At 46.2% G+C, this 26,329-nt stretch overlaps 1 protein-coding gene across 5 annotated transcripts; it reads left to right on the top strand.

The window, feature by feature from the left end:
• Nucleotides 1-900: 900 nt before the first annotated feature.
• ITGA10 (integrin subunit alpha 10) lies at nt 901-15,173 on the top strand. Of its 5 annotated transcripts, none has more exons than XM_049095629.1 (30): nt 901-1,333; nt 2,968-3,079; nt 3,280-3,389; nt 3,595-3,686; nt 3,898-4,012; nt 4,688-4,815; nt 4,962-5,110; nt 5,793-5,943; nt 6,145-6,310; nt 6,443-6,516; nt 6,764-6,908; nt 7,094-7,242; nt 7,471-7,614; nt 7,757-7,957; nt 8,263-8,393; nt 8,982-9,148; nt 9,243-9,385; nt 9,775-9,888; nt 10,089-10,174; nt 10,331-10,472; nt 10,642-10,734; nt 10,887-10,963; nt 11,070-11,159; nt 11,593-11,671; nt 11,840-11,953; nt 12,208-12,288; nt 12,442-12,555; nt 13,848-13,943; nt 14,209-14,322; nt 14,620-15,173. In XM_049095629.1, the coding sequence occupies exons 1-30, from the start codon at nt 1,282-1,284 to the stop codon at nt 14,683-14,685; spliced, it is 3,495 nt and encodes a 1,164-aa protein (XP_048951586.1). In that variant the 5' UTR covers nt 901-1,281; the 3' UTR covers nt 14,686-15,173. The 5 variants fall into 5 exon arrangements, 4 of the variants coding, with proteins under 4 accessions (XP_048951586.1, XP_025309021.1, XP_048951587.1 ...); XM_025453236.3 differs by having other exon boundaries at nt 7,754-7,957; XM_049095630.1 differs by lacking the exon at nt 13,848-13,943 and having other exon boundaries at nt 7,754-7,957.
• Nucleotides 15,174-26,329: the final 11,156 nt, after the last annotated feature.

Here is a 26,329-nt window from a genome sequence, read left to right as displayed (position 1 = left end):
ACGCCTAGGCGGCTCAGTGGTTGAGTATCTGCCTTTGGCTCAAGGCATGATCCTGGGATTGAGTCCCATGTTGGGCTCTCTACATGGAGCCTGCTTCTCCCTCTGCCTTTGTCTCTGCCTCTGTCTCTCTGTGTCTCTCATGAATAAATAAATAAATAAATAAATAAATAAATAAATAAATAAATATTTTTTAAAAAGAATAAATAAATAAAATCTTAAAAAAAAAGAAGATGGGGTCTAATAATTCAAGTAATTCTACGGATTCCACAACACACACCCCACACCAGTTCATAGTTTCTAGTCCTTCCAAAAGGTATGATGCTGCAAGGCAGCACAGGCTGAGTCACAGACAGAACTAAGTGAAATGAGACTGGCAAGGTTTGGTTTGTGGGCTGGCTGTGTTCACATGTTGGGACTCCCCTGGGTGGGAGGGGAAATGATATCACTGTCACCAGCTCTTTCATTTTCCATATCCCAGGGTGAGATAAATAAGATTAAGAAGTAAAAAAGTCTGGCAGCCTGGGTGGCTCAGCGGTTTAGCACCGCCTTCAGCCCAGGGCCTGATCCTGGGGTCCCAGAATTGAGTCCCATGTCGGGCTCCCTGCATGGAGCCTGCTTCTCCCTCTGCCAGTGTCTCTGCCTCTTTCTCTCTCTCTCTCTCATGAATAAATAAATAAAAACTAAAGAAAAAAAAAGATTAAAAAAAAGAAGAAAGGGATCCCTGGGTGGCGCAGCGGTTTGGCGCCTGCCTTTGGCCCAGGGCGCGATCCTGGAGACCCGGGATCGAGTCCCACGTCGGGCCCCCGGTGCATGGAGCCTGCTTCTCCCTCTGCCTGTGTCTCTGCCTCTCTCTCTCTCTCTGTGACTATCATGAATAAATAAATAAAAATCTTTAAAAAAAAAAAAAAAAAGAAGAAGAAGTAAAAAAGTCTCTGTCTCCCACGCCTAGCATCTATTCCAAAGCTGAGGAAAGCATTACTGCCTGGCAACACCAAAGAATAGGGGAAAAAGGAGAGAGAAACTGCAGAAATCAAGAATTGTGTTCTTTGGATATTGAGATGATGCCTCCAGGGGGCAGTACCGGGGCAGGGAAAGAGGCTAAGATGGCTCAGTTCTCCTTTCCTTGGTCTGGGGCTCCCCGGTGTTCCCACCATTACTCCTCCCATTTTATTTTTAGCTGCCAGTGGGAGGGGGCAGGATGGGAGGGAAAGTAAAGAAAACAGAAAAGGAGAGGGACAGAGGCACAGAGGACTTCTCATAACGGACAGAGAACAACCAGGCATGGAACTCCCCCTCATCCCTCACCTGCTCTTGCCCGTGGTGTTCCTGACAGGTGAGGGAGGTTGACCTCCATTCCTGCTGGGGAGAAAGGTGTATGGGTTGTTTGGCATTGGGACCTTTTAGGATTAAAATCTTTGGGAGTTAGAGTGAAAAGTTAACACTGATTCTGCACGGTGTGTGTCTGTGTGTTGTGCGTATACGTGTGTGTGTTTGTGTGTATGTGTGTGTGTCTTCATTTTTATGCCCACACAGGAGTGCTTGAGTATTGAGATAGGCAGGGCCTTGTGTCAGACTGGTGTCCAGTTATCTAAAATCTTTATCCTAAGCCCCAGAAGAGTGAGTGGACCAAAAAGAAGGATGTGACCTTCCACGTGGCTAGTCTGATTCTTATTATCCTCCATCCAACTTCTGGAGCTCCTCTGGAGCCTGAGGCATAACTAACTCTGTGGTGAGAACAGTTTATCTAACCAATGAGCTACAGTTGCTGGTCATAGAGCCCTGCCAGTTTCCCGGATGCAAAAAGGCTCACACAGAAAACACCTTTCTGAAAAGGAACATGGTTTAAGACAGCTTATAGCTATTGGTGGTGGGATGTGGGGGGAGGGGTGGGTGTGGCCTGAGGGGAGGTTGTTTGAAAGGAGAGAGCCAGACAAGGAAGAACCATGGGAGGGACCAGAGGCCTGGACGATTTCCTCACTAGTGCCCTGTAATCTTTGTTTCCTAAAATACCAGCTCTGATTTCTTTAAATTCTTTAAATTTTGTTTATTTTTAAGTAAATTCTATGCCCAGCATGGGGCTTGAACTCACGACTCTGAGGTCAAGAATAGTGTGGTTACTGGCTGAGTCAGCCAGGCACCCCATACCAGATCTGATTTTAAAGGGATTGGGGTAGGGTGGGGGGTGAGAATCAGCCAGGACAAGAGTAGGGGGTGTCTTTAGAGTGGGCTGAAAGTTATGGAAGAAGTGCAAGTAAGCGGGGAGCAGTTGGGAGAGTGGATGAGTTAGGAAAGGAGCAGGCTGTGGGGAACTTTGGGGTGATGGGACCCTTGGTAAGGATGGTTGCAAACCATGTGTGTGGGCAGGCGAGTGGCCCCACCCAGTTAATTACCACTGAGGTTTTCAGGGCTGGAATCATGCACAGATCTAGACAGTGGAGAAACAGATTGAGAGTGTGACAGTGACTCTGGGAGTCATGAAGAGACAGACGGGAGACCTTGCCATGCAGTCCCCACTAGCCTCCTCTTGTCCTCTCTGGGGTCCTGTGTTTGGGGGAGAATCTGGAAGGAACAATTGTTCTGGGCTGCAGAAAGGCCCCTCTCCCTCTATGACTCTTGCAGCTTCAGAAGGAGGATGTGTAGGAGGAATGATGTGCAAAAGAGGAACCTGACCCTTCCAGACATATCTGTGAATGAGATTTCAGGGGTGGGAATGGAAACACAGCTGTGACCAGCATGGCAGAGGGCCACAGGTTAGATATCTGGACCCAAACACAGGAAGCAGATCATCCTTGCTTGGAGGCTCTGAGTACAAGGTATTGACAGAGGCCAAGACAACTTGTGAGTAAGAAACAGGGAGATAGACTGAGATCAAGACGTTCCCTTCGTGCTTCTCTCTGGTTGTGCCTCTCCAGTCATTCACTAGCCTCTCTGACTGCTGCCTGCTACTCTTCTGATCCTGCCTCCCAGGTCTGTGCTCCCCCTTTAACCTGGATGTGCATCACCCGCGCCTCTTCCCAGGGCCACCTGAGGCAGAATTTGGATATAGTGTCTTACAACATGTCGGGGGTGGCCGTCGATGGTGAGGAAAGACACCAGAGGGCCATGGGGTTGGGACTGTGGTAGAGCTCTTAAAGAGGGTGGCGAGACAGATGGGAATCTAAAGAAATCTGGTCTTTTGGAAGTGGCTGGGGTTCGGGACTTGCTATTCCATGCATTTTCCCTCTGTCCTATCTCAAAGGTCATGTTCACACAAAGTTCATACTCATGTTTTCCTCCCAGGATGCTGGTGGGCGCCCCCTGGGATGGGCCTTCAGGAGACAGAAGGGGGGATGTTTATCGCTGCCCTGTCGGGGGCTCCCACAGTGCTCCATGTGCCAAAGGCCATTTGGGTAAGACGGTGCCTCACTCTTCCACTCCTAGCCCCTAACCTGATATGCTAGGACCTTTGACCCCTCACACCTCACCTTCAACCCCATGTCCCACTACTCTGTCTTTGACTTGATCCTGACCTCATCCTCTTTCCAAATCACCCTAAATTCAAGAACTCCACGTGTGACCCCATGATCTCATTCTCTTCCACCCCCTTCCAACCAGGTGACTATCCACTGGGAAATTCATCTCATCCTGCTGTGAATATGCACCTGGGAATGTCTCTGCTAGAGACAGACAACGATGGGGGATTCATGGTGACTAAGGAAAGGGGTCTCTGAAGGATTTTGGCAGAGAAAAGGGCGGTATGGTGAGGGAGACGGGTCTATGTGGAGTGGTCAAGAAGTTTGAAACCCCCCCCCAAAAAAAAAGTTTGAAACCCTAGAGATAAAGGAGGGGAATCTCGGGGAGGGGTTTCTATGCCCCCCTCCCACGCCTGGGGGCAATATTTCCTCTACCTATCCCCAGGCTTGTGCCCCTCTCTGGTCTCGTGCTTGCGGCTCCTCTGTCTTCAGTTCTGGGATATGTGCCCGCGTAGATGCTTCATTCCGGCCCCAGGGCAGCCTGGCACCCACCGCACAACGTGAGCCAGCACCCAGTGCAGGGGGGGAAAAGATGGGGCAATAGGGTAGATGCTGGGCAGGTGGCCCACACAGCTTTCCTCCTTGTTACTTGATGTGCTGCAAAGGTTCCATGTCTCCTAACAGATTTGAATTCAGACTATTTGCCAGGGCATCAAGACTCCATAAAGTGAAGTCACTCTGTCCCTCCACACACTGTACCTTGGCCATAGCAGTTCCCTCCCCATTCTCCTCTTTGTCATCTATTTTTATACCTCTGTGTCCTTTTATTTAAAGTGTTCTCCATGTAAATGCATCTTCTTATAGTCTCCTCTCCTCAAACATCTTCAGGGCTGCCTCCTTCAATTCCCCACCGTCAGGCTGCCCCTCCTGTTCTCCTACAGCGCGGTGCTCTGTTTTACCTAATACTTAAATTCTTCCTCTTTCTCCTCTTCCTCCCTTCTTCTTCTCCTCCTCCTCCTCTTGTAAGTTGTATGCATGCTCAACCCCTCTTTTATTCATTTCTTCATTTACCCAGGGCCTGGCATACTACCTTCCTTGCATGTTCGGAAGTGCCTAAAAAAAAAAAAAAAAAAAAAAAAGTGTTTGAATGCCCTCCTGTGACCTTTTCCCTTGCTGTCTTCATGCCCAGTATCCTTCTACACCTCTGTTCCTCATCAGAACACCCCTCCTCCTAGGCTGTCCCACCTACATGGATGTTGTCATCGTCTTGGACGGCTCCAATAGCATCTATCCCTGGTCTGAAGTTCAGACTTTCCTACGAAGACTGGTAGGGAGACTGTTCATTGACCCAGAGCAAGTACAGGTAAGAGATGGCCATTTGGATGGGCTTGGAGAGGGAGACACGGGGAGAGAGGAGGTGAATATAGGTAGTGTCTTCAGTAGTATCCAAGCACCCATCTCCTCACCCTCAGTACACACATGCCAGGTGAGTACACACTTCAATTTCAGGTGGGACTGGTGCAGTATGGGGAAAGCCCTGTGCATGAGTGGTCCTTGGGAGATTTCCGAACCAAGGAAGAAGTGGTGAGGGCAGCAAGGAACCTGAGTCGGCGAGAAGGACGAGAAACAAAGACTGCCCAAGCAATCCTGGTGGCCTGGTGAGGCATTGGGAAGGGGAGCCTGGAAGGCCAGAGCGAGGAGGGCCTAGAAGGCTTAGGGGAGGGTCTGGAGCGCAGGGCGTCCATTCTAAGATGTCTGGCATGCTTTTCTTTGTGCACACTCTGGTGGGTGGGGAAGGCTAAGCCGGCTGTCACTGCATGCCCTTCTCAACACATTCTTCAAACTGTTGATGTCTGTGTCTTTCCATGTTTCTGATTTCGCTATCTCTGTAGACCGAACTCTCTCTCTCTCTCCACTCTCCCTTTGGTCTTGGCCTTCAGGGTCTCCACCACTCACATCCTAGCCCACTTGCCAAAAGTGATTGAAGACTCATCTCTGGGAAGACTCCCTTGTCCTGACCACTCTCCTTGATTTTACATCCTCTGACTGTATGTGTCCTCTCTTCAGTGTGCCGTTTGCTGAATGAATCTGTGAATGAATGGATTTTATACATATTTGCTTTGAGGATATGCTGCTTTATGTGTTCTCTGACATTCAAACATTGCAGCTCTTACCGTGTGCCGGTCCCCATGCCAGACACTGTCAGGGAGATGGTCTGAAAGGCAAGATGCCTGACCTCGGTGAACTGCTGACAGTGGTGTGTGTGTGTGTGTGTGTGTGTGTGTGTGTGTGTGTCTGCATACATGTGATCACACTTCACTCTTTTTTCTCTCTTCTTAGCACAGAAGGATTCAGTCTGTCCCGTGGTGGCCGACCAGAGGCTGCCAGGCTACTGGTGGTTGTCACGGATGGAGAGTCACACGATGGGGAGGAGCTTCCCGCTGCACTAAAGGCCTGTGAGGCTGGAAGAGTGACCCGCTATGGGATCGCGGTGAGACTCTGCCCTGGATTCAGAAGGATGGAGTGGGGGTGGTGACATTGAGGACAGAGAACTCAAAGAAAATGGACATCAACCACTTCCCAGAGATCAGCTATGCTGCCCCTCCTTCATTTTCATTGGCTGTGTCCTGTGCCAGCCCTAACATCCCACTCCACACAGCTAGCTGACCCCACCTGGCTCTCCTGACCTCAGGTCCTTGGCCACTATCTCCGGAGGCAGCGAGACCCCACTTCCTTCCTGCGGGAAATCCGAATGATTGCCAATGACCCAGATGAGAGATTCTTCTTCAATGTCACAGATGAAGCTGCACTGACTGACATTGTAGACGCCCTGGGAGACCGGATTTTTGGCCTCGAGGGTAACAATGACCCTGGAGAAATGGGGCACAGGGGAAGGGGAGCTGTGGGTGTAGGTGGGGTTCTGTGGGGAGTTCAGTAAGTTGAAGGAAATGTCTTCCCTGATACTGCCTTGATATTTTCTCTTGCTCAAGGGTCCCATGGAGAAAATGAAAGCTCTTTCGGGCTGGAAATGTCTCAGATTGGTTTCTCCACTCATCGGCTGAAGGTTGGACAGACTCTGACCCCACTATGACCTCTCTCAACATTTGACTTCTCCCAACCTGAGACTTGAGACTCGGGCAACTTCAACTCAGGGTTCTTCTAGATTGCTCCTTTAACCGGTGCACATGCTGACCTTCCCATGCCTTTCCAACTGACCCCAGTGTACTCTTAGTGGCCTTCTCACTCCTGGGGTTTTTACTTCTTGTTTCCTGATGTCTTTTCAAGGGACCCCATCTGTTTCTGCCATACAGGATGGGATTCTCTTTGGAATGGTGGGGGCCTACGACTGGGGGGGCTCTGTATTGTGGCTCGAAGAGGGTCACCACCTTTTCCCCCCACGGACAGCCCTGGAAGATGAGTTCCCCCCTGCTTTCCAGAACCATGCAGCCTACTTGGGTGAGTAGCAGAGGGTTGCAGGGGGCTGGGGGACAAGGAGGAAATGTTTCACCCGTGCGGGGGTATGAGCAGTTTCTCACTAATCTGCTGCTCTCCTTGGAACCTCCTCCTGTGCCTTTGGCGAACCCTCCTACTCTGACCCCATCTGCTTTCCCTTTCGCCCTTGATTCCCTGCCCACCTCTAGGTTACTCTGTTTCCTCCATGCTTTTGCGGGGTGGACGCCGCCTCTTTCTCTCAGGGGCTCCTCGGTTTAGACACAGAGGAAAGGTCATCGCCTTCCAGCTTAAGAAAGATGGGGCTGTGAGGGTTGCCCAGAGCCTCCAGGGGGAGCAGGTAGGACATCCAAGGAAGGGTGGGACCCTCGGATCCTGAGGGACCTTCAGGCTGTGGGGAGGAAAGGGAAGGGTCAAGAGAGGAGCCCAAAAAGTCTTTGCTGAACTCTGGTTGGCAGAATCTGCAAAGGGTGTGAGGACCAGACTAGCAGGCTGGTAGATGCTTCTCATTTGTCCATAATCACCTTGTGTCTTTTCTCTGGGGTCACCACTCTCCACCATTCCCCAGATTGGTTCCTACTTTGGCAGTGAGCTCTGCCCATTGGATACAGATGGGGATGGAACAACCAATGTCTTACTTGTGGCTGCTCCCATGTTCCTGGGACCCCAGAATAAGGAGACGGGGCGTGTTTATGTGTATCTGGTGGGGCAGGTGAGACTTGCTGGGATCCCCTTGAACTTGTCTTGGGGGAGTGGAGGAAAGAAGGGAAAGAAGGCGCCTCCATTCACGGGCTCACTGACAGCTTGGGACTATCAAGCCAGCATCTTCTGTCTTCTTCTCCCTCCACCAGCAGTCCTTGCTGACACTCCAGGGCACGCTTCAGCCAGAACCCCCCCAGGATGCTCGGTTTGGCTTTGCCATGGGTGCCATTCCTGATCTGAACCAAGATGGTTTTGCTGATGTGGCTGTGGGGGCGCCCCTGGAGGATGGGCATCATGGAGCCCTGTACCTATATCATGGCACCCAGAGTGGAATCAGGCCCCGTCCTGCCCAGGTCAGGAGTGTCCAGATAAAGCAGTGACATGGGTGGGAGGAAGGGAAGTGGGAGGAGTGGAGGGCATGCTCCTTGCTCCTCCATGTTTCCCTGACCTTGAGACACAAACTGGACAAGTGCTTTTTTATCAGTAGTCAAAAAGCTGAGGTGGTACAGTAGGATACAGGCTGCTGTATTAGAGACTCCTGAACACAAGCTAATTTCTCTTATTCCTTCTTATTCTTATTCTTTATTGTGTGCCTGGTGGGTGGCCTGGGTCACCAGGCATGAGAGTCCCTGCTCAGTCTCCCCTCTCTTCCTCTCAGAGGATTGCTGCCATCTCCATGCCACAGGCCCTCAGCTACTTTGGCCGTAGTGTGGATGGCCGGCTGGATCTGGATGGAGATGACCTGGTAGATGTGGCTGTGGGTGCCCAAGGGGCAGCTGTCCTGCTCAGGTGAGAGGTCCCAGCTCTGGAGACTGAACAGCGTGGCGTGGCCGTTAAAAGCAAGGGCTTGGGAGTCAGACTTGGATTTGTATTTCTTGAACAACTTGTTCTGTTCCTCCATTTCCTAGTTCTTTTTGTTTTGTTTTAAAGATTTTATTTCTTTATTCATGAGAGAGAGAGAGAGAGAGAGAGGCAGAGGGAGAAGCAGGCTCCATGCAGGGAGCCCGATGTGGGACTTGATCCCAGGACCCCAGGATCACACCCTGAGCCAAAAGCAGCCGACCAATCTCTGAGCCACCCAGCCGTCCCCATTTCCTAGTTTTTAAAGTGGGAATGATCGTAGGGCCTACCTCATAGGCTTGTTGTGAGGATCCAATGCCACATTCGGGTAAAGATCTTGACACAGTGCCTAGCACATGGCAAGTATTTCTTCAATGTCAGCTATTATCTTCCCACTGGAAGGTTCAGGGGAGGGTGACACATATACATCTAGCCCCTTGTTCTTTTCTTTGACCTCTGGGAGGCCAACACTGGGGATTGCCTTTTTCACAGGGCTTTCCTCTTACTGCTAGGATTTCTTTCCCACCCTGCTTCCAGCTCCCGGCCCATTGTCCACCTGGGCCCCTCCCTGGAGGTGACCCCACCAGCCATCAGTGTGGTTCAGAAGAACTGCAGCCGGCGAGGCCAAGAGGCAGCCTGCCTTTCTGCGGCCCTTTGCTTCCAAGTGACCTCTCGCACTCCTGGCCGCTGGAATCGCCGATTCTGTGAGTGGCAGGAGCGTCCTAAGCAACTCTCAGCCCCACCTGCCTTGGTCTCTGCCTGCCCCCCTTCACTGTCGTTCCTGCCTGCCCTGTCCAGATTTGCGGTTTACAGCATCACTAGATGAGTGGACGGCAGGGGCGCGGGCTGTGTTTGATGGCTCTGGCCAGAGGCTGTCCCCTCGGAGGCTCCAGCTCAGCGTAGGGAATGTCACCTGTGAGCAGCTGCGCTTCCATGTGCTGGTGAGGAGGGGCAGTAAGTGCTTCTCATCAGGGCCTGGGAGGAAGGAGAGGACTGGTGGGAGGAGGAATTCTGGCTATATTGGCAAGAAAGCCAGGAAGTTCAGCCTCTGGAAGCAGGCTGATCTGGGTTTGAAGCCTAGCTCCACTGGTCTACTTCAAGTCACACAACCTTCAAACTTCAGGTTCCTTGCCTGACAGGAGGAGACACTAATAACACCTATACTGTGGGAGTAGAATTAAATGTAATAGTATTGATAAACCCTTAGGACAGTACCCAGCACAGGCAAGGTGCTGGGTAAATGATCACTATAACAATCACATTCTTCATGGGGCCTGGGCTGTACCCCTAACCCTGGCTCCCCATGATCCTTGACTCTGGTTTTCCTCAGGATACCTCAGATTACCTCCGGCCACTGGCCTTGACTGTGACCTTTGCATTGGACAACACCACGAAGCCAGGGCCTGTGCTGGATGAGGGCTCACCCACCTCCATACAAAAGCTGGTCAGTGGTGCCAAGCCCAGCCCTGTCTCTCAGTCCCGATGCTGCCCTTCTCAGTGACTTCAAGAGGCGTGGAGGGTGGAGACCTGATATTGTGGCAAAATCTGATCTGGGCACCCGCTCTTCTCTTTTCACTTTTCCCCTAATTCCATTTCTTTCTCCTTGCCTTCCTACCAGGCCTTAGCCCCTTCTTTCCCCTCTAGGTCCCCTTCTCAAAGGACTGTGGCCCTGACAATGAATGCATCACAGACCTGGTGCTTCAAGCCAGTGTAGACATCAGAGGCTCTAGGTAGGACAGACATGAACTGGCCAAACTGGGGTGACCTGAAGCAGACTGGAAGGAGCTTGCAGGGAGCTGGAGGGTTGTGTGTTGCCCAGGAAAGCAGAAGTGATGTTTTGGGCAGTTTTTCAACTCGTGGGCTCTCCCCTTATCCACCACTCCTAGGAGGGACCCATTCGTGGTTCGAGGAGGTCGGCAGAAAGTGCTGGTGTCAGCAACTCTGGAGAACAGGAAGGAAAATGCCTACAACACTAGCCTGAGTCTCAGCTTCTCCAGAAACCTCCATCTGGCCAGTTTCACGTCTCAGGTACCTGGATGGAGGGTGGTTTAGGAGGAGTCAGAGCCAAAGGAAGGAGAAGACAGGGGTATGGGCCTGGGCTGTGAAGGCCCAGAGGGAAGCTCAGTGTTCAGAGGCTGCAGGTGGGAGAGCACTTGCAGCCTCAGCTTCAGCCCCATCCCCCTTCCTCTGCTCTTAGAGGGACAGCCCAGTGAAGGTGGAGTGTGCAGCCCCTTCCCCTCATGTCCGGCTCTGCAGTGTGGCTCACCCTGTCTTTCGGACTGGAGCCAAGGTGAATGGGGGCCCAGAATGAGAAAGAGGCTCTGAGAGAGCAGGTGCTGGAGTCTGTGGGGCCTGGGAGTTTAGGGAAGGAGGTACACAAGGGCTCTTGTTCTTCTACTGGCCTCATGAATAGGAATATACCATGACCCCATATGATCCCAGGTGACCTTCCTGCTGGAGTTTGAGTTTAGCTGCTCCTCCCTCCTGAGCCAGGTCCTTGTGAGGCTGACTGCTTCAAGGTGAGAACAAAGGAAACTTCCTCCCAGGCCTCTCCTGTTGGGTCTTGTGGGGGAAGGGGTGTCTGAGAGGGGACTAGGATGTGAGCCTCTCCCCCTAACCCTACAGCAATAGCCTGGAGAAAAACGGGACCCTTCAAGATAACACAGCCCAGATCTCAGCCTACATTCAATATGAGCCCCACCTCCTGTTCTCCAGGTATGGCTCAGCTCCCCACTATGACCCCATTCTGACCCCAGGCTCATAATCTATGTTTCCTCCCTTTCCTTCCATGTGTTTCAGTGTTTCCCCCAAAACTCTTGGGCTGCTCCATCTTTTTACTGTGAGTCCCACTCAAGTTGAAACTTTTAAACATCTTACTTTCCTAGGTATAGGTATACCTATGCATCCTAGGTATAGGGCTTTGCTCAAGGCCCTGGGGAGGGAAGCTGGGGTGGGGAGAATGTATTGTGATCATAAAGTTTGTACCAAGTCTACGTCATGTCCCATTTCGATCTTCTTTATGTACACCCATCTCTTTATCCATGTGCTGGCTCTGCCTTCCCTGAATCCGTGTCTGTGTGCTGATCATGTGCCCCTGTGTCTGTGTCATGGCTGTGACCATGTACCTCCTGACTTGGTGTCCACGCAGTGAGTCCACTCTGCACCGCTATGAGGTTCACCCATATGGGACCCTCCCAGTGGGTCCCGAATTCAAAACCACTCTTAGGGTGAGAAGCTGGAGGGGCTTTGGCATGAGCAGGGGGAGGGGGAGGAGGAGGAGTCCTGAGCAAAGGAGGGGAGTCTCTCTCAGATTTCCAGTGGCATCTAGAGTAAAGGGACAGAAGAGGAAGGATCTTCTATCTCCCACTTCTTCCCATTTCCAATCCTCCTCTCAGGTTCAGAACCTTGGCTGCTATGTGGTCAGTGGCCTCATCATCTCAGCCTTCCTTCCAGCTGTAGCCCATGGGGGCAACTACTTCCTGTCATTGTCTCAAGTCGTCACTAACAATGTGAGTCTGGGCTAAGGGTGGATGGATCCCTGCCATCTCTATCTGGTGAACTTACCTAACCTCCCATCTGCTGGGTCACCGCTCTCAGGGCTTCTTCCTCTGGAAGACCTTTCTTTAACACATGTGGCTTGTTTGAGGAGAAAGAAAGGGATTCCCAGGGAAGAACCACAGAATGTGGGAGTATGTTCCTGCTCAGCCTGGAATGGCTGGCCTCTTGCCATCAAGAGGGTCTCTCACATTGCATCTCCCTCTAGGCAAGCTGCACAGTACAGAACCTGACCGAGCCTCCACAGCCCCCTGTGCACCCAGAGGAGTTTCAGTACATGAACAGACTGGTATGAGTCACAAGAAGGTGAAGAAGATGTCCAGAGTGGGAATGCAGAGGGGAGCAGTAAACTTCAGATCCTTGGGGCAGGGAATAGAACTTGGGGTGGGGAATAGACGATTTTTCCACTCCAAGATCCTGATCTGTCTCTCTCTTCTGGCAGAATGGGAGCAACACTCGGTGTCAGGTCGTGAGGTGCCATCTTGGGCGACTGGCAAAGGGGACCGAGGTCTCTGTTGGACTATTGAGACTGGTTCACAATGAATTTTTCCGGAGGGTAAATCTTTTCTTTTCTTTTTTTTTCTTTTAAAATCTTTTATTCTACTACCATCTTTCCACTCCTACCTGAAACTTCATAGGCTTTGGAATAGACTCATGTTCAAGTTCTAGCTTTGCCTCCTACTATCTGTTGGACCTTGAACAAGTTATTTTATCTCTCTCCGATTCTTTCTCTTCATCTCTAAAATGGGGAATATAATACCTACTTCATGGAGTTGTAAAGAATAAATGAATAAGGAGATGGATTCATTAAAGGTAGTTATTATCCTTGTATTTTCTTCTGTTTATCATCCCTTGGTGCTATGGCAATAACCAACATTTATAGGATATCTAAATCCAACAGTTAATAATCTATCACATGCCTACTATATAAACGGACCTGTATTAGGTAGATACTGAGGAGAATGTCCCCAACACTTAGCACCATGCCTAACTCATTATGGTGACTCAATGCATTTCTCTTAAACAAGTAAATAAATAGTTGATATTATATGCATGATAAGTATTGGAGGGTAATGGGAGGCAAGATTGTAGAGCTAAAGGGATCTAGGTTATGAAAGTTCTCCAAAGCTAGGGAGATGAAATTAAACTTAAATATGATAGGCAGTCAGCAGTCAGTGTGACTTTCTGAGCAGGGAAATGACATCTTAATTATAACAGCTATTTCTCACTAGGGGCTATTTACTTTGAATAGCACAAGATCCCTGGGATGTAGGTATATTTTATGGGAAAGTCTGAGATACCATCCTTCTCTAAGTCTGGTTCTCTCTTTATCTCTCCTCAGTATCCTTTTTCATTCATTTATCTACTTTCTCAATAAAGCTTTCTTGAGGAACTCATGTGTACTTGGTACTGTGCTAGGCACCGGGCACTAGAAACACATACATTTGTAAGACACAGCTCTTGACCTCAAGGACCTTATAGTCCAGTGGTAAAAGAGAAGTAAACAGAATAATAAGACCTAATCCAGGGTGATGAGGGTTAGGAGGAAACATTTCTCTAATTTCCAGAGTGGATGACATCTAAATTTCAACCTAAAGGAAGGGTAGGGGCTAGCCAAAGAAAGGGGAGTTAAATAATACCACGTAGAGCAAACAGCACATATGAAGGGCCAGAGACTTTCCATCTATCACCCTTCCTCTCTTTCTCCATTGGTCTCCAACCTTTTCTTCTGGTCTGGAAGATGTTGTAAATTGTACCTACCAGCCTCATCTTTGCTGTTGGGGTTCTAAGACCATATCACCTGATGATGGCTCACTTTAAATGTCTTCCAATCCACTTGTTCCACAGGCCAAATTCAAGTCTCTGACGGTGGTCAGCACCTTTGAGCTGGGAGCTAAGGAGGGCAGTGTCCTACGGCTGCCTGAAGCCTCTCGTTGGAGTGAGGTGGGATAGGAGCCTGAGTTTGAGAGCAGTGGAAAGAGTGAGGGTGGGATTTGGGCAAGGGCACCTGGAGGCCTTTTCAGAAGCCAGGCCTCCTCATTAGGCAGCAGCTGGGGAGTTGGAAGTGATAAATCAGGATGCTTGGGTCTGACTGCCTTATTCCTGCCTCAGTTTCTTTCTTTTATTCTTCTATGTCACCCCAATAATGGGAAGTGAGGCTAGCTGGGACAAAGGGTACAAGTACCAAACAGCTCTCCTCCCCACACAGAGCCTGCTGGAGGTGATTCAGACCCGCCCTGTCCTCATCTCCCTATGGATCCTTATTGGCAGTGTCCTGGGAGGGCTTCTCCTACTTGCTCTCCTTGTCTTCTGTCTTTGGAAGGTAAGCACTGCTTTGGTGGGAAATATGGGGCATGGTGCCCATGAGTTTAGGGCTCCTTGATTAGACCTGGGGGAACTGGATTTGTGCTGGCCAGCTAAGTAGGCTGTGGGTGTCCTGCCTGGATCTCTTTCACTCTAGTCTACAAATGTTGGTTGGATTAATCTAAGCCAAATAAAATAAACTAGAATCTCATTTTTGGAAGCAGAAGAAAAGTGAAGATTTCAGATATGTCTGAGGGCTGTTGGCAAGGTCCCCAGGCAGGACATTTGGCGATGACTCTTATCTCTTCCTCTACAGCTTGGCTTCTTTACCCGTAAGAAAATCCCTGAGGAAGAAAAAAGAGAAGGGAAATTGGAGCAATGAATGTAGAATAACGCCCTAGAAAGTCCTCCTTGGCAGCTTCTCCAAAAGACTTGCATAAGAGCCAAGGTTTGGGGGCTCAGATGGACAAGAAGAAGCCTTTAGACTGTCTCCCCAGACCTACAGCCTGACTTGACTTTTGAGTCATGAGGATGCTGCTGGAAGAGATGAGGCCTTACCTCAGACGAGAAAGGGTGTCACCAAAACCAGAAACACTTTCACCCTGTACTTCCCGCTTCGTGATCCCAGTTCTACAGCCAACCCTGGGGCCTTGGTTTGGGGCCCCTTTTTCCTTAGCCCCAGGAACCAAGATTTTTTTTTGCCACAGCTCCCTGACTCCTTTTAGAATCCCCCTCCATCCTCCCTCAAGTTTGGAAAGGATGAGGACTATCTTCCTCCATTCCCGGAGTCTCACCTTCCTGCCTGCTCCATACTCCACAGAGGGAGCTGACGTTGGCTTCAGAAAGTAAAGTCAACATCTGCTGCTTTCCTGTGGAGTCTGGTGATTCAGAGAGCCGGATGGGGAGAGTCAACAGGAAAAAAGGAGGGAGGAGGAAAAGCCACAAGAGACATTCTGTACAATTCCAAGGAACAGAGAAGCTTTTAGACGGGCAACCGCCATCCCCCTGAAACCTGAGACTTCATGGTGCACTAGCCCGCCCTCAGGTGCCTGTGAAACTGAGCTGCCCCGGGGCCTGCTGGGCATGGGTTTCCCAACTCTCAGCTATCCCTGGGAGCACAGCCAGGGTTGAGTGCCTGATTCTCCGGAGCCAGGGGCCCCCAGGTGGCTAGAGCTGGAGTAGCAGAGAAAAGTCCCAGGGTTTTGGTCCTGGCCATGGAGAGTTGAATAGCTGTGGGCAGTGTTTTCTCCTCTCTCAGCGGGCCTCACCTACTCATGAGCCCTCTTTGGGGCCACCTTTTAGAAACAAGAGAGAAGGGAGATGACTTCTTCTTGATAGTTGGAAACCCTTTCACCGGCTTTGGGAAGCAGCAGTTCCATGGAATCTAAACTAGTCAGGTCCACATTAATGAAGAAGCCAAAGTAGGTGGAAGGAGGTCTCTGGGGAGTAAGCCCTCACTCACTTAGCATGGGTTGTGTGGCTCTAGGAAAATGTTTCTGGGGCAACAGTAGGCATTCCTTGTAGGGCTTCTCTGGTGGAATGAGTTTGGCAGCCTTGCCTGATATTTACTGGAAATTCCCAATTTCTATCTCTGGGTCACCTCACCACCTCTCCTCCCGTTTTGTGGTCATGGCCAGTAGTAGAGAGAATTAGATTTTCACCAACAACTGGGTAACTTACATTTCTTTGTAATCAAGACTTTGGACACCAAGGTCTATTATTGGTCTCTAAGGCTTGGCTCTGATGGCCATTTGAAGAATCAGTACCAGTTTTGAGCTGAGAAGAGAGGAGGCCTGACTGGGCAATTGACTGGCAGCCACAGAACTTGTTCTCCAGGGCTGCTCTTGAGGCCTGGCCACAATGTTTATCTTGGCATGTCTCTGGCCTTTTGCACAGGACTTTGTCTCTGTTTCCTAGCAGGGTGGACAGGTATATCAGTTGGTCAGAACAAAAAGTTCAGTGTCAAATGATTTCTGATTCTCTTTGAGTTCCCAAGGATATGGATGGCTCAAGGAATGGTGAGAGGGAAATTCTTGGACCACCTGAGACCTTATACAGTTGAGTTTCTGGAAGGCAAAGTCATAAAATAATTGAAATGTTTTCTGTGATTCTCCCACTGGAGATGTATTCTAGCCTGCAATCCTCATCTACCTAAGTGACTACAGAGTTGTAGGCCTAGATTGAAACCCCAGGTCTGCCATTTATTAGCTGTGCGGCCTTGGACAAGTCATAATTACCCTGAGGCTCGGGTTTAAATCTCAGCTATACCACTTAAAACCTGTTTGACCTTGGACAGATTTAACTTCTTTAAGTCTTGGCTTTCTTGACTTTAAACTTCCTAGGGTTGTGAGGGCCAAAGGAGATAAGTAAAGTAAGCATATACTAAGTACTCAATAAAGGATAACTGTTGTTATAAAAATATTTTATTATAAAATAATTTACCTTGCTGTGTATTGTGAGGGTTAAGTCAGAATGTATATCGAAGCACTAAGTGGTGCCCCTAATCTAGTGACCCACTCCTACTTCATACAAGTCCTGAAGATTTGTTTTGCCTATGTGCTATTGTCTCCTGCCACTAAATCTTTTTTTTAAATTTAAGTTCAATTAACGTATAGTGTATTATTAGTTTCAGAAGTAGAGTTCAGTGATTCATCAGTCTTACACAATAGCCAGTGCTCCTTAAGTCATGTCCCGCCATTAAATCTCATCCTACGCCTCATTCCCTTTGAAGCCCTCATGCCCACTAAGGAGATAATTAGAAGTTTCCAATGGTAGAAATCAAATATCTTTGATTTTTTTTAGACATCTAGTATTCTTCTAGTACTTTCAAGGAACATGTGTGCTTAAGACCATTTCTTTCCCTCTTTGTCTAACTCCAAAAATGGTGGCTGGTCTGGCCAATAGGCAGGGACGACATTCTGTGGCACGCTGGTGAGTTTTTTGTAGTAGGGGGAGTCTATAGTGACCCTTAGTGCACTTCATATAGGCTATCGCTTGATCAACCTTTATGGAGCATGTTTTCTGAGGCTGGAACAGAGGCCATGGTTATATGGACAGATCTCCCTCTTTATTCCCAGTCAGCACCAAAAGGGAGATGCATCTCTTTGAGGACTGGTTCATTTAATTCTCTATCCATTTAATTAAAAGAACATTTTAAGTATTTTTCCCCACCTAAAGATCCTGTTCTTCTCTATCCTTCAGCTCCAGAGTGGGACTTTCTCTAACCCAACCTATTCTTAAACAAGCCTCTGAAGCAGAGCCAGTTTGAGAAGCCACTGTAGAAACAGCAGGGTCTCCTCAGACACAGGAGTATGCCTTCCTTTCTTCTCGTTGCTTCTTCATTCCCTCCTTCATCTTTAGTTCATTCACTCACCAGACATTAAGCAGCTAATATGTGCCAGGCAATGAGAACAATATAAAATACAACTCCTACCATCAAAGAGCCTCGTCTAGTAGGAAAAACAAACTTGGAAAAAAATAATGGCAAATACAGAAAGGTGGTTGACATACAACATAGCATAGTATTAGAAGTGTGTCACTCACAAGAGACACACTTTTTTTGGGGGGGTGGCAGAGATGTAAGAGAAATCTTTTTTTTTTAAGATTTTATTTATTTATTCATAAGAGACACACAGAGAGAAACAGAGACATAGACAGAGGGAGAAGCAGGCTCCCCACAGCAAGCCTGATGCAGGACTCATCCTGGGACCCCAGGATCACGACCTGAGCCAAAGCAGACACTCAACCACTGAGCCACCCAGGTGCCCCAGGAAATAGTTACAGGAAAAAAAAATTGGCTTCAGGGGCCAGCAAGCATGAGAGGAGGCATTCCAGAAAGGATTAATCCCTACTCAGAAAGGGAATTGTAGTGGATTGAAACAGCTGGAGCATTGGGCTATTTGTGAATGTGGTGAGAGATGAGACTGGAGAAGGCAAGGTGTAGCTCCTGATGAGCCACACAACCACCTGAGGGATTCAGAGATTTAGAAGGTAGATTTTTGGCTTTTGTCTGCCTTTAAGTGGTGGCTCTGGTTAGAGGGAAGAAAAAATGTTGAGGGATCATTGAGTATGATGGTCAAGAGGGAAATCTTTTTTTTTTTTTTTTTTTTTTTTTAAGTAGGCTCCATGTCCAACATGGGGCTTGAACTCACAGCCCTGAGATCAAGAGTCACATGGCTTACTGAGTCAGCCAGGTGCTCCAAGAAAGAATTCTTGAGAAGTTGTGTGATGCAACTTAGTAAGTTTTGTAGGTAGGACAGGGATACGACCTGTGGACAGAAACAGCTGTGCTTTTGCCAAATGATGCTGGCAGTTATATGCTTAGTGCTCAAGGAGGAGGGGACATGCAGGGAGTATTAGATCATAAGTATAGATATAGTGTAAGATATAGATCTTCTTCACATTTGTACTTGTAAAACTACCTTCACAAGATTTCCTTGGTAATTATCATTCAATTCAATATTAACTATCAGTGAGATTTATAGGCAGTGATGAGACCCTTTAGGAATGTAGCAACCAAAAAAAAAAAAAAAAAGGAATGTAGCAACCAGCATGCATTTGATCCTTACCAAAACTATGCAGGACATATAGGTGAGCCTTCTGGGCTAAAGGTGAACATTTTTCTGCTTCTATCCCTCATCATTTCCCCCTGACCATTCTTGGGTCCTTAAATCTTTAAGGTTGTTGAAAGGCAAAGGGCTCATCTTCTGTAGCTTATTCACAGTGACAAGAATTATAGAGATGTCCCTGCCTGTGGACCGAAATTGATCATAAGCTGTCCCTACAAGGAACTATTACGGAAGGCCATTGCTATAGAGTCTAGAGGGTACATTGGGGTGAATTTGTTTTGAGTATTAAGAATCATCTATTGGCTGGACAAAGGAGTGAGGAACTCTTTACATGTATCTCAACAATAGGAGAGAACAAAGCAAAAGAGACAACATGTTAGGATTCATTTATATATTTATTATAATAAAAATAAGAAGTGTGATAAGATCCTTTAGGATTGACCTAGTCTACCTCTCAACCAGGAATTTAACCAATCATTAAGGTCTTTAAGATAATGTAGAGTCTTTAAGAGCCTGATTTGGTTATTTATATTTTTGTTATAATCTGGAATGTAGACCCAACATTCTACTTAAATAATGGCATCTGTTCCTCCTGGTGCTGCTGTTAAGATATCTAATACCATTCTATTTTGTAGAATTGCTTTACACATTTGAGTTACTTTAGTGTTTAATAATGCAATGCTATTTTGAGAGTCATTTAAGGCCTTAATTGTGTACTTATCAAGGGCTTCCATGTACCATATGAAATTTCTAAAACTTTTGATGGAAGACAAATAGATGTCAGATGGTCATACCAATGGAACGCAGATCGTGTCTATCATTGTTTTAGATATGGAAGATGAACTGGACTTGTGCTAGTTTTAGTGTTACGGCTGTGAATCCAGGCATAACCAAAGTACATCTTCCAATCCAGCCTGGTGGAAGCCATGGCCACAAATTTGGCCCACATAACCATTGTGTTCCATTAGGCGCTAGCCATCTGACATCTGGTTACCTTGTCTAGTCAGTAGCAAACCAATTGGTTGCCTGTAAAATGATGGTAAAATCACTGGCTTCTGAGGGGGGGTGGGGGGAGCCATCCCATTTGGCAAGTACTATTGGACCATGAATCAAGGGTATGGTTTTTCTTCTCCCAGCATAAAAGGGTCTTTTGGCTTAATTGTCCTATTGTGGGAGTAAGCCATATATATCCATCCTATACCTCATATAATCTTTCCTGGGTGCCTTGATAGGAAGAACTACATACTTGGGGAATTTGTTGTCATGAGCCTATCTATTTTGATAGATTGAGGGGTAGCTGGGTGGCTCAGTTAAGCATCTGCCTTCGGCTCAGGTCATGATCTTGGGGTCCTGGAATTGAGCCCTGTATTGGACTCTCTGCTCACTGGGGAGTCTCCCTCTTGCTCTCACACTCTCAAATAAATAAATAATCTTTAAAAAATTATTTTGAGGGGATCCCTGGGTGGCGCAGCGGTTTGGTGCCTGCCTTTGGCCCAAGGCGCGATCCTGGAGACCCGGGATCAAGTCCCACGTCAGGCTCCTGGTGCATGGAGCCTGCTTCTCCCTCTGCCTGTGTCTCTGCCTCTCTCTCTCTCTCTCTCTCTCTCTCTGTGACTATCATAAATAATAAAAAACATTTAAAAAATTATTTTGATAGTTTGAGGATAAGAGAAAATCTTCTCTTTTTTTTAAAGATTTTATTTATTTATTCATGATAGACATAGAGAGAGAGGCAGAAACACAGGCAGAGGGAGAAATAGGCTCCATGCCGGGAGCCCGACGTGGGACTCTATCCCAGGACTCCAGGATTGCACCCTGGGCCAAAGGCAGGCGCTAAACCGCTGAGCCACCCAGGGATCCCTGAGAAAATCTTCTTATGGCCTGGAGAGTCCCATGTAACATCATAGGCAAAGAAACATTCTTTTTATTTTTTATTTTTATTTTATTTTATTTTTTTATTCATGAGAGACACACAGAGAGAAGCAGAGACATAAACAAAGGGAGAAGCAGGCTCCCTGTGGGGAGCCAGATACAGCACTCGATCCCAGGACTCCAGGATCATGACCTGAGCCAAAGGCAGATAGATGCTCAACCACTGAGCCACCCAGGCATCCCAAAACATTCTGTTTAGTAGTAGAAATATCCCCGTATATTCTGGTATTGGACTGACTTCCTGTTGAGTTTGGTTAAAGGTGACTAATGTATACTTGGCCAATGCTTTTACTTGCAATTTTATATCAATAGAGGTGGCTCCCAGGACATATATGGCTAAGGGATAAAACCATTAAGAAGCCTTCTTTGCCTGACATCTACCTTAGCAATATCCTACTTATGAGAAATCACTAGCAAGTGGGAGATAACTTGTCCTGGGAGATAAGAGCATCCCCAAGTGCATTCTTCAATCCAGTTATAGAGAAGGTGGGGCCATCCATTATCTCCACAAGTTCATAGTTAACCCCATGGAGTGGCGTATGCTTTGACTTTAAGGAGTGATTTTGTTTTTTGTTTGTTTGTTTTTAAGATTTTATTTATTTATTTACAAGAGACACAGAGAGAGAGACACAGAGACATAGGCAAAGGGAGGAGAAGCAGGCTCCATGCAGGAAGCCTGATAGGGACTTGATCCCGGGACTCTGTGATCATGCCCTGAGCTGAAGGCAGACACTCAACCACTGACCCACCGAGGCATCCCAGAAATGATTTTGTTATCCCAACCACAAAGAATTGATTAAGGTGACAGCTGAGTTACACAATTGTTGGGGACTCCATCCCATTGTCCAGTTGTTTAAATAATCATATGTCCATGAGGTCCCTTCTATTATCCCCAAAGAGTAATAAGCAGAAAGGCTCTCTGTTTATGAGCTATAATCACAATCTCTCTGCAGTTTACCTCAAGTTGTCTAGCTTAGGCAAACAACAGATATTTGAAGACAATTAATCAAAACTAGATTCTAATATTGAAAAAAAGATGTATTACTGAAACAGTTTTTCTCTCTAAATTCACCCTTATTTCCAGAGATAGTCAAATCAAGACTAATTTTTAAAGATTTTATTTATTTATAAATGAGATTTTATTTTATTTATTTATTTACACAGATAGGCAGAGACATAGGCAGAGGGAGAAGCAGACCCCCTGAGGGGAACCCAACGCAGAACTTGATCCCAGCACCCTGAGATCGGGACCTGAGACAAAGGCAGATGTTCAACCACTGAGCCACCCAGGTGTCCCCTAATTCGGATTTATTTATTTATTTATTTATTTATTTATTTATTTATTTATTTTTAATTCGGCTTTAAAATCAGTCCAGCTTTAACAAACTTGGCCTCAATATTTACAAAAGCTCAGCAAGAATAGTGATTGATCTTGTAAGGGTTTTGTTTTGTTTTTTTATTTGCTTTGCTGGAACTTTTTATAAGGAATCTCTAGCTTGAACTTTTAGTGGCCTCTGGAGGCCAGAGCCAATCCAAATAAATGTCATCAGACTTGCCTGTAATACCTGTAGATTTGGGTATGTTCCTCTTCTCGAGGTCCCCAAAATATCCTGAGGTTCCTGCACTTGCCAGGAAGTGACATTCTTTACTCACATGATAAGACTGTTGGGAACTCTGTGAGCAAGATATCAGGCCACCATTTCCAAGAGGCTCTATTGGCTCCATAAAGTCAACCTTAGTTCCTTAAAGCTGTCTATGCATGTCTCTCTCAAATATGACATTTCAGCTAAAGCCTTGGTAATACTACCAACGTTTCCAATGGTGTCCTGTTATAAGGAGAACAGATTCTTATGAACTAATGCAAATAACTGTAATTGCCATGGAAGAAAAAATACTTATTACGAGTTTCTGATTTTTGGAAGGTTTAGGTAGGGAGAAAAATTGCTTCAATTTGTTCATAAAAAAAAATAAATAAATAAAAAATTAAAAAAAAATTTGTTCATAAAAAAGTATTTTATCATATTCCTATAAGTTATGGATATTTTAATAGAAAACTCATTCATCTGGAGGAGCAAACATTAGAAAACCAGCAATGTTTCAAATAAGAGTTGTAAGAAACTGTATTTGGGGCACCTGGGTGACTCAGTCTGATAAGCATCTGTCTCTTCCGCTCAGGTCATGATCTGAGATCCCAGGGGTTCCTGGGATCCCTGCTCAGTTCGAAGTCTGCTTCTCCTCCCTCTGCCCCTCTCTTCCCCACCTTGCTCTCTCACGCAGGCTCTATCTCGAAATCTTAAAAACAAAAACTTTAAGGAATTTGTATAATTTTTAGAACAATTCTAGCATTTACCAGAACAATGCTAGCTAATGCTTATCATTATTACTTTAACAGTGCTTCCAGTGTCACTTAACACACCAAATAAAAAAGTCTAACAACTAGTCAAAAACTTCATTTATCATTTAAATCTCAGGAAGTGTGTTAAAAATCTTAGAAAGTTTTAAGGCACATATCTAAAAAGGATTACAGACTGTTATAAATTTAATACTAACATTTAACCAAGGGGGCAATAAAGGATTCTACAGGAAGCTCTATAGTTGTTAGTAAGCTCCTTTAACACTGAGATCTTTTAATTTCTTAGGTAATCAAAGAGAAAACATAGAAGCTTTGGTTTTTCTGGGCTGATAGAAAAAGAAAAGAGAAAAAAAACTCTGTTTACATTTTCTTATCAAGAGGAAGCCAACAAGCCAAGAAAACTTGCTCTTTTTAACAAAGAGAAAAGCAGATTCTTTTTTTAAAGTTTATTTATTTATTTATTTATTTATTTGAGAGAGAGTGAGCAATAGAGAGAGAGTACAAGTGGGGTAGGGGGTAGGGGCAGGGAACCTGCTGCCAGTGGGACTCCATCCCAGGATGCTGAGGTCATGCATGACCTGAACCAAAGCGGATGCTTAACCAGCTGAGTCACCACCCATGCCCCTGAAAAGCAAAATTTCAATCTTATACCAGTGTACTTTTAAAATCCACTCATTTCAAGCTTAATCCTGACCACAAGTAAAATTGTCTCCCAAGAGAGAAAAGGTTATATAAAAGAATTTTTGGTTGACTGATGATTATAAACTTTTTGAGAGCAGGAACCACATGCTATTCATCTTTGCCATGATAGAAGTCACCTGTCAGGTGCAGATGGGACATAAAAGGAGTCTGATCAACAGTATGGCAGGAGCCTGTCAGGAATAACCTCATAGAAGAGGCTCCATACCTCCATGCCATCTATCAACCCAACACCCAACAAGTGGGCTGGGAAAGGAGTAGTGTCTACGTTGTGTAAGTGAAGAAACTGAGGCCCAGGCTAAGCAAAGTACCTGATGCTGTACAACTACATGTAGTGGTGAATGTGCGATTAACACTTAGATTTGTCTGGCTCCGGAATCTCTATACCTTCCACGACAATAAAACTCATAAGTGAGAGACAAAGGAGGACCTTCGCAGAACTGTAAAAATTGATCTAGTCACCAGATTATGAGATTATTCAGAGGCCAATATGGAACCTTGAGATTTTCTTTCTCATCTCACTCTTACAGGTGCCTGCACTGATCTTTTCTGATAAACATAAGGCTTCCTTTTTTTTTCCTTTTTTAAAAGATTTTATTTATTTATTCACGAGAGACACAGAGAGAGAGGCAGAGACATAGGCAGAGGGAGAAGCAGGCTCCATGCAGGGAGCCCAACGTGGGACTCAATCCCAGGTCTTCAGGATCACGCCCTGGGCTGAAGGCGGCGCTAAACCGCTGAGCCACCTGGGCTGCCCTAAGGCTTCCTTTTTATTCTAGAAAACACTAATTTTCATTGACAAATGGTGCATACCTAAGCAAATTAAGGAATATATAGTAATCACTAAATGCTCAACTGGAAAGATTGTTGTATTGCAGCTAGTTCTTTCTGTAAAGACAGTAGGATTATAAAATCAAAAAGTGGGGGCACCTGCTGGCTCAGTTGGTTGAGTGTCTGCTTTTGGCTTGAGTCACAATCCCGAAGTCCCAGGATTGGGCCCCACATTGGAGTCCCTGCTTAGTAGGGAGTCTGCTTCTCTCACTCCCTCTGCCTCTGTTCATGTGCTCTTTCCGTCTCTCACTCACTCTGTCTCTCAAATAAATAAAATATTTTAAAAAATAATAAAATAAAATAAAAAAGTGGCTCAGCGGTTGAAAGCCTGCCTTTAGCTCAAGGCGTGGTGCCAGCGTCCTGGGATCGAGTTCCACATCAGGCTCCTTGCAGGGAGCCTGCTGCTCCCTCTGCCTATGTCTCTGCCTCTCTCTGTGTTCCTCATAAATAAGTAAAATCTTTAAAAATAAAATCAAAAGACAAGGTGGACTATTTCTGCTCAACCAAGCATATCAAAACACATTAGAAGTTTGAAGCAATATATACATATATATATATATATATTTTTTTTTTTAAGATTTTATTTACTTATTCATGAGAGAGGCAGAGCCACAGGCAGAGGGAGAAGCAGGCTCCACACAGGGAGACTGATGCGGGACTCGATCCTGAGTCTCCAGGATCACGCCCTGAGCTGAAGGCAGATGCTCAACCGCTGAGCCACCCAGGCGTCCCTGAAGCAATATTTTGTGTTATTTTAAGAAATGCTGTGCGGAATTATTACCTGGTTGCAAGAAAACAGCATGTTAAATGATAATATTAGAAAAAAATCAGAGAGGGAGACAGAACATGAGAGACTCTTAACTCTAAGAAACGAACAAGGGGTAGTAGAAGGGGAGGTGGGCAGGGGTACGGGGTGACGGGTGACGGGCACTGAGGGGGGCATTTGACGGGATGAGCACTGGGTGTTATGCTATATGTTGGCAAATTGAACTCCAATAAAAAATATACAAAAAAAATAGAAATAAAAAGAAGAGCATGGATGAAAGTTAAAAAAAAAAAAAACTAAAAAAAAAATTCTTTCCCTGAAAATCTCCTTTTAGAAACCTTGTACAACTTTATACTTCATTCAGATTTTGTCCTAAGCCATTTCTCTCTAAACAAGGAGTCTCATTTTAAGACAGAATTACCTTCTTTTTCCCCTCAACAAAATGTATTTCCATTCCTTATATATTTCCTATTTTCCCACCTACAGAGTTACTTCATTCCATCAGTCCTAATTACATTTAGCAGAATTTTAACTTTTAGAAACCTTAGTCTCCAGTGAAAATTAAGTAGTAACCAACTGTGAACTATTACACCAAAACTCTTTAGATCGGAAATCTATGAGTATATTTCATAATTTCTAAAAACATGTTTTCCCATAGAACAATATTTCAATAAAGCATAAAGTACATTTACCAAGAGACTTCACTATCCTCAGTTTCTCTGTGATAAGAAGGCAAAGCAGGTAAATCTATGTTCAATAATCAATGCTTTAATATTTTATCTCATTTGGAAAAGATTTAGATATCCAATGAATTCAATACAATTTATCATTTAACTGAGCAAAACGTCAAGGTTTCAGGTGGAAAGATTTTGAAAGC

Source organism: Canis lupus, chromosome 17, assembly GCF_003254725.2.
Source record: "Canis lupus dingo isolate Sandy chromosome 17, ASM325472v2, whole genome shotgun sequence".
In the NCBI taxonomy this organism is placed as follows: Eukaryota; Metazoa; Chordata; class Mammalia; order Carnivora; family Canidae; genus Canis; species Canis lupus.
This window is presented reverse-complemented; position numbering and strand designations above follow the sequence as displayed.

Coding starts and splice junctions, on each gene's coding strand:
- ITGA10 (XM_025453236.3), top strand. CDS start 1,282: ATGGAACTCCCCCTCATCCCTCACCTGCTCTTGCCCGTGGTGTTCCTG. Junction 10,735..10,886: donor TCTTTCGGACTGGAGCCAAG/GTGAATGGGGGC, acceptor ATATGATCCCAG/GTGACCTTCCTGCTGGAGTT. Junction 10,964..11,069: donor GTGAGGCTGACTGCTTCAAG/GTGAGAACAAAG, acceptor CTAACCCTACAG/CAATAGCCTGGAGAAAAACG.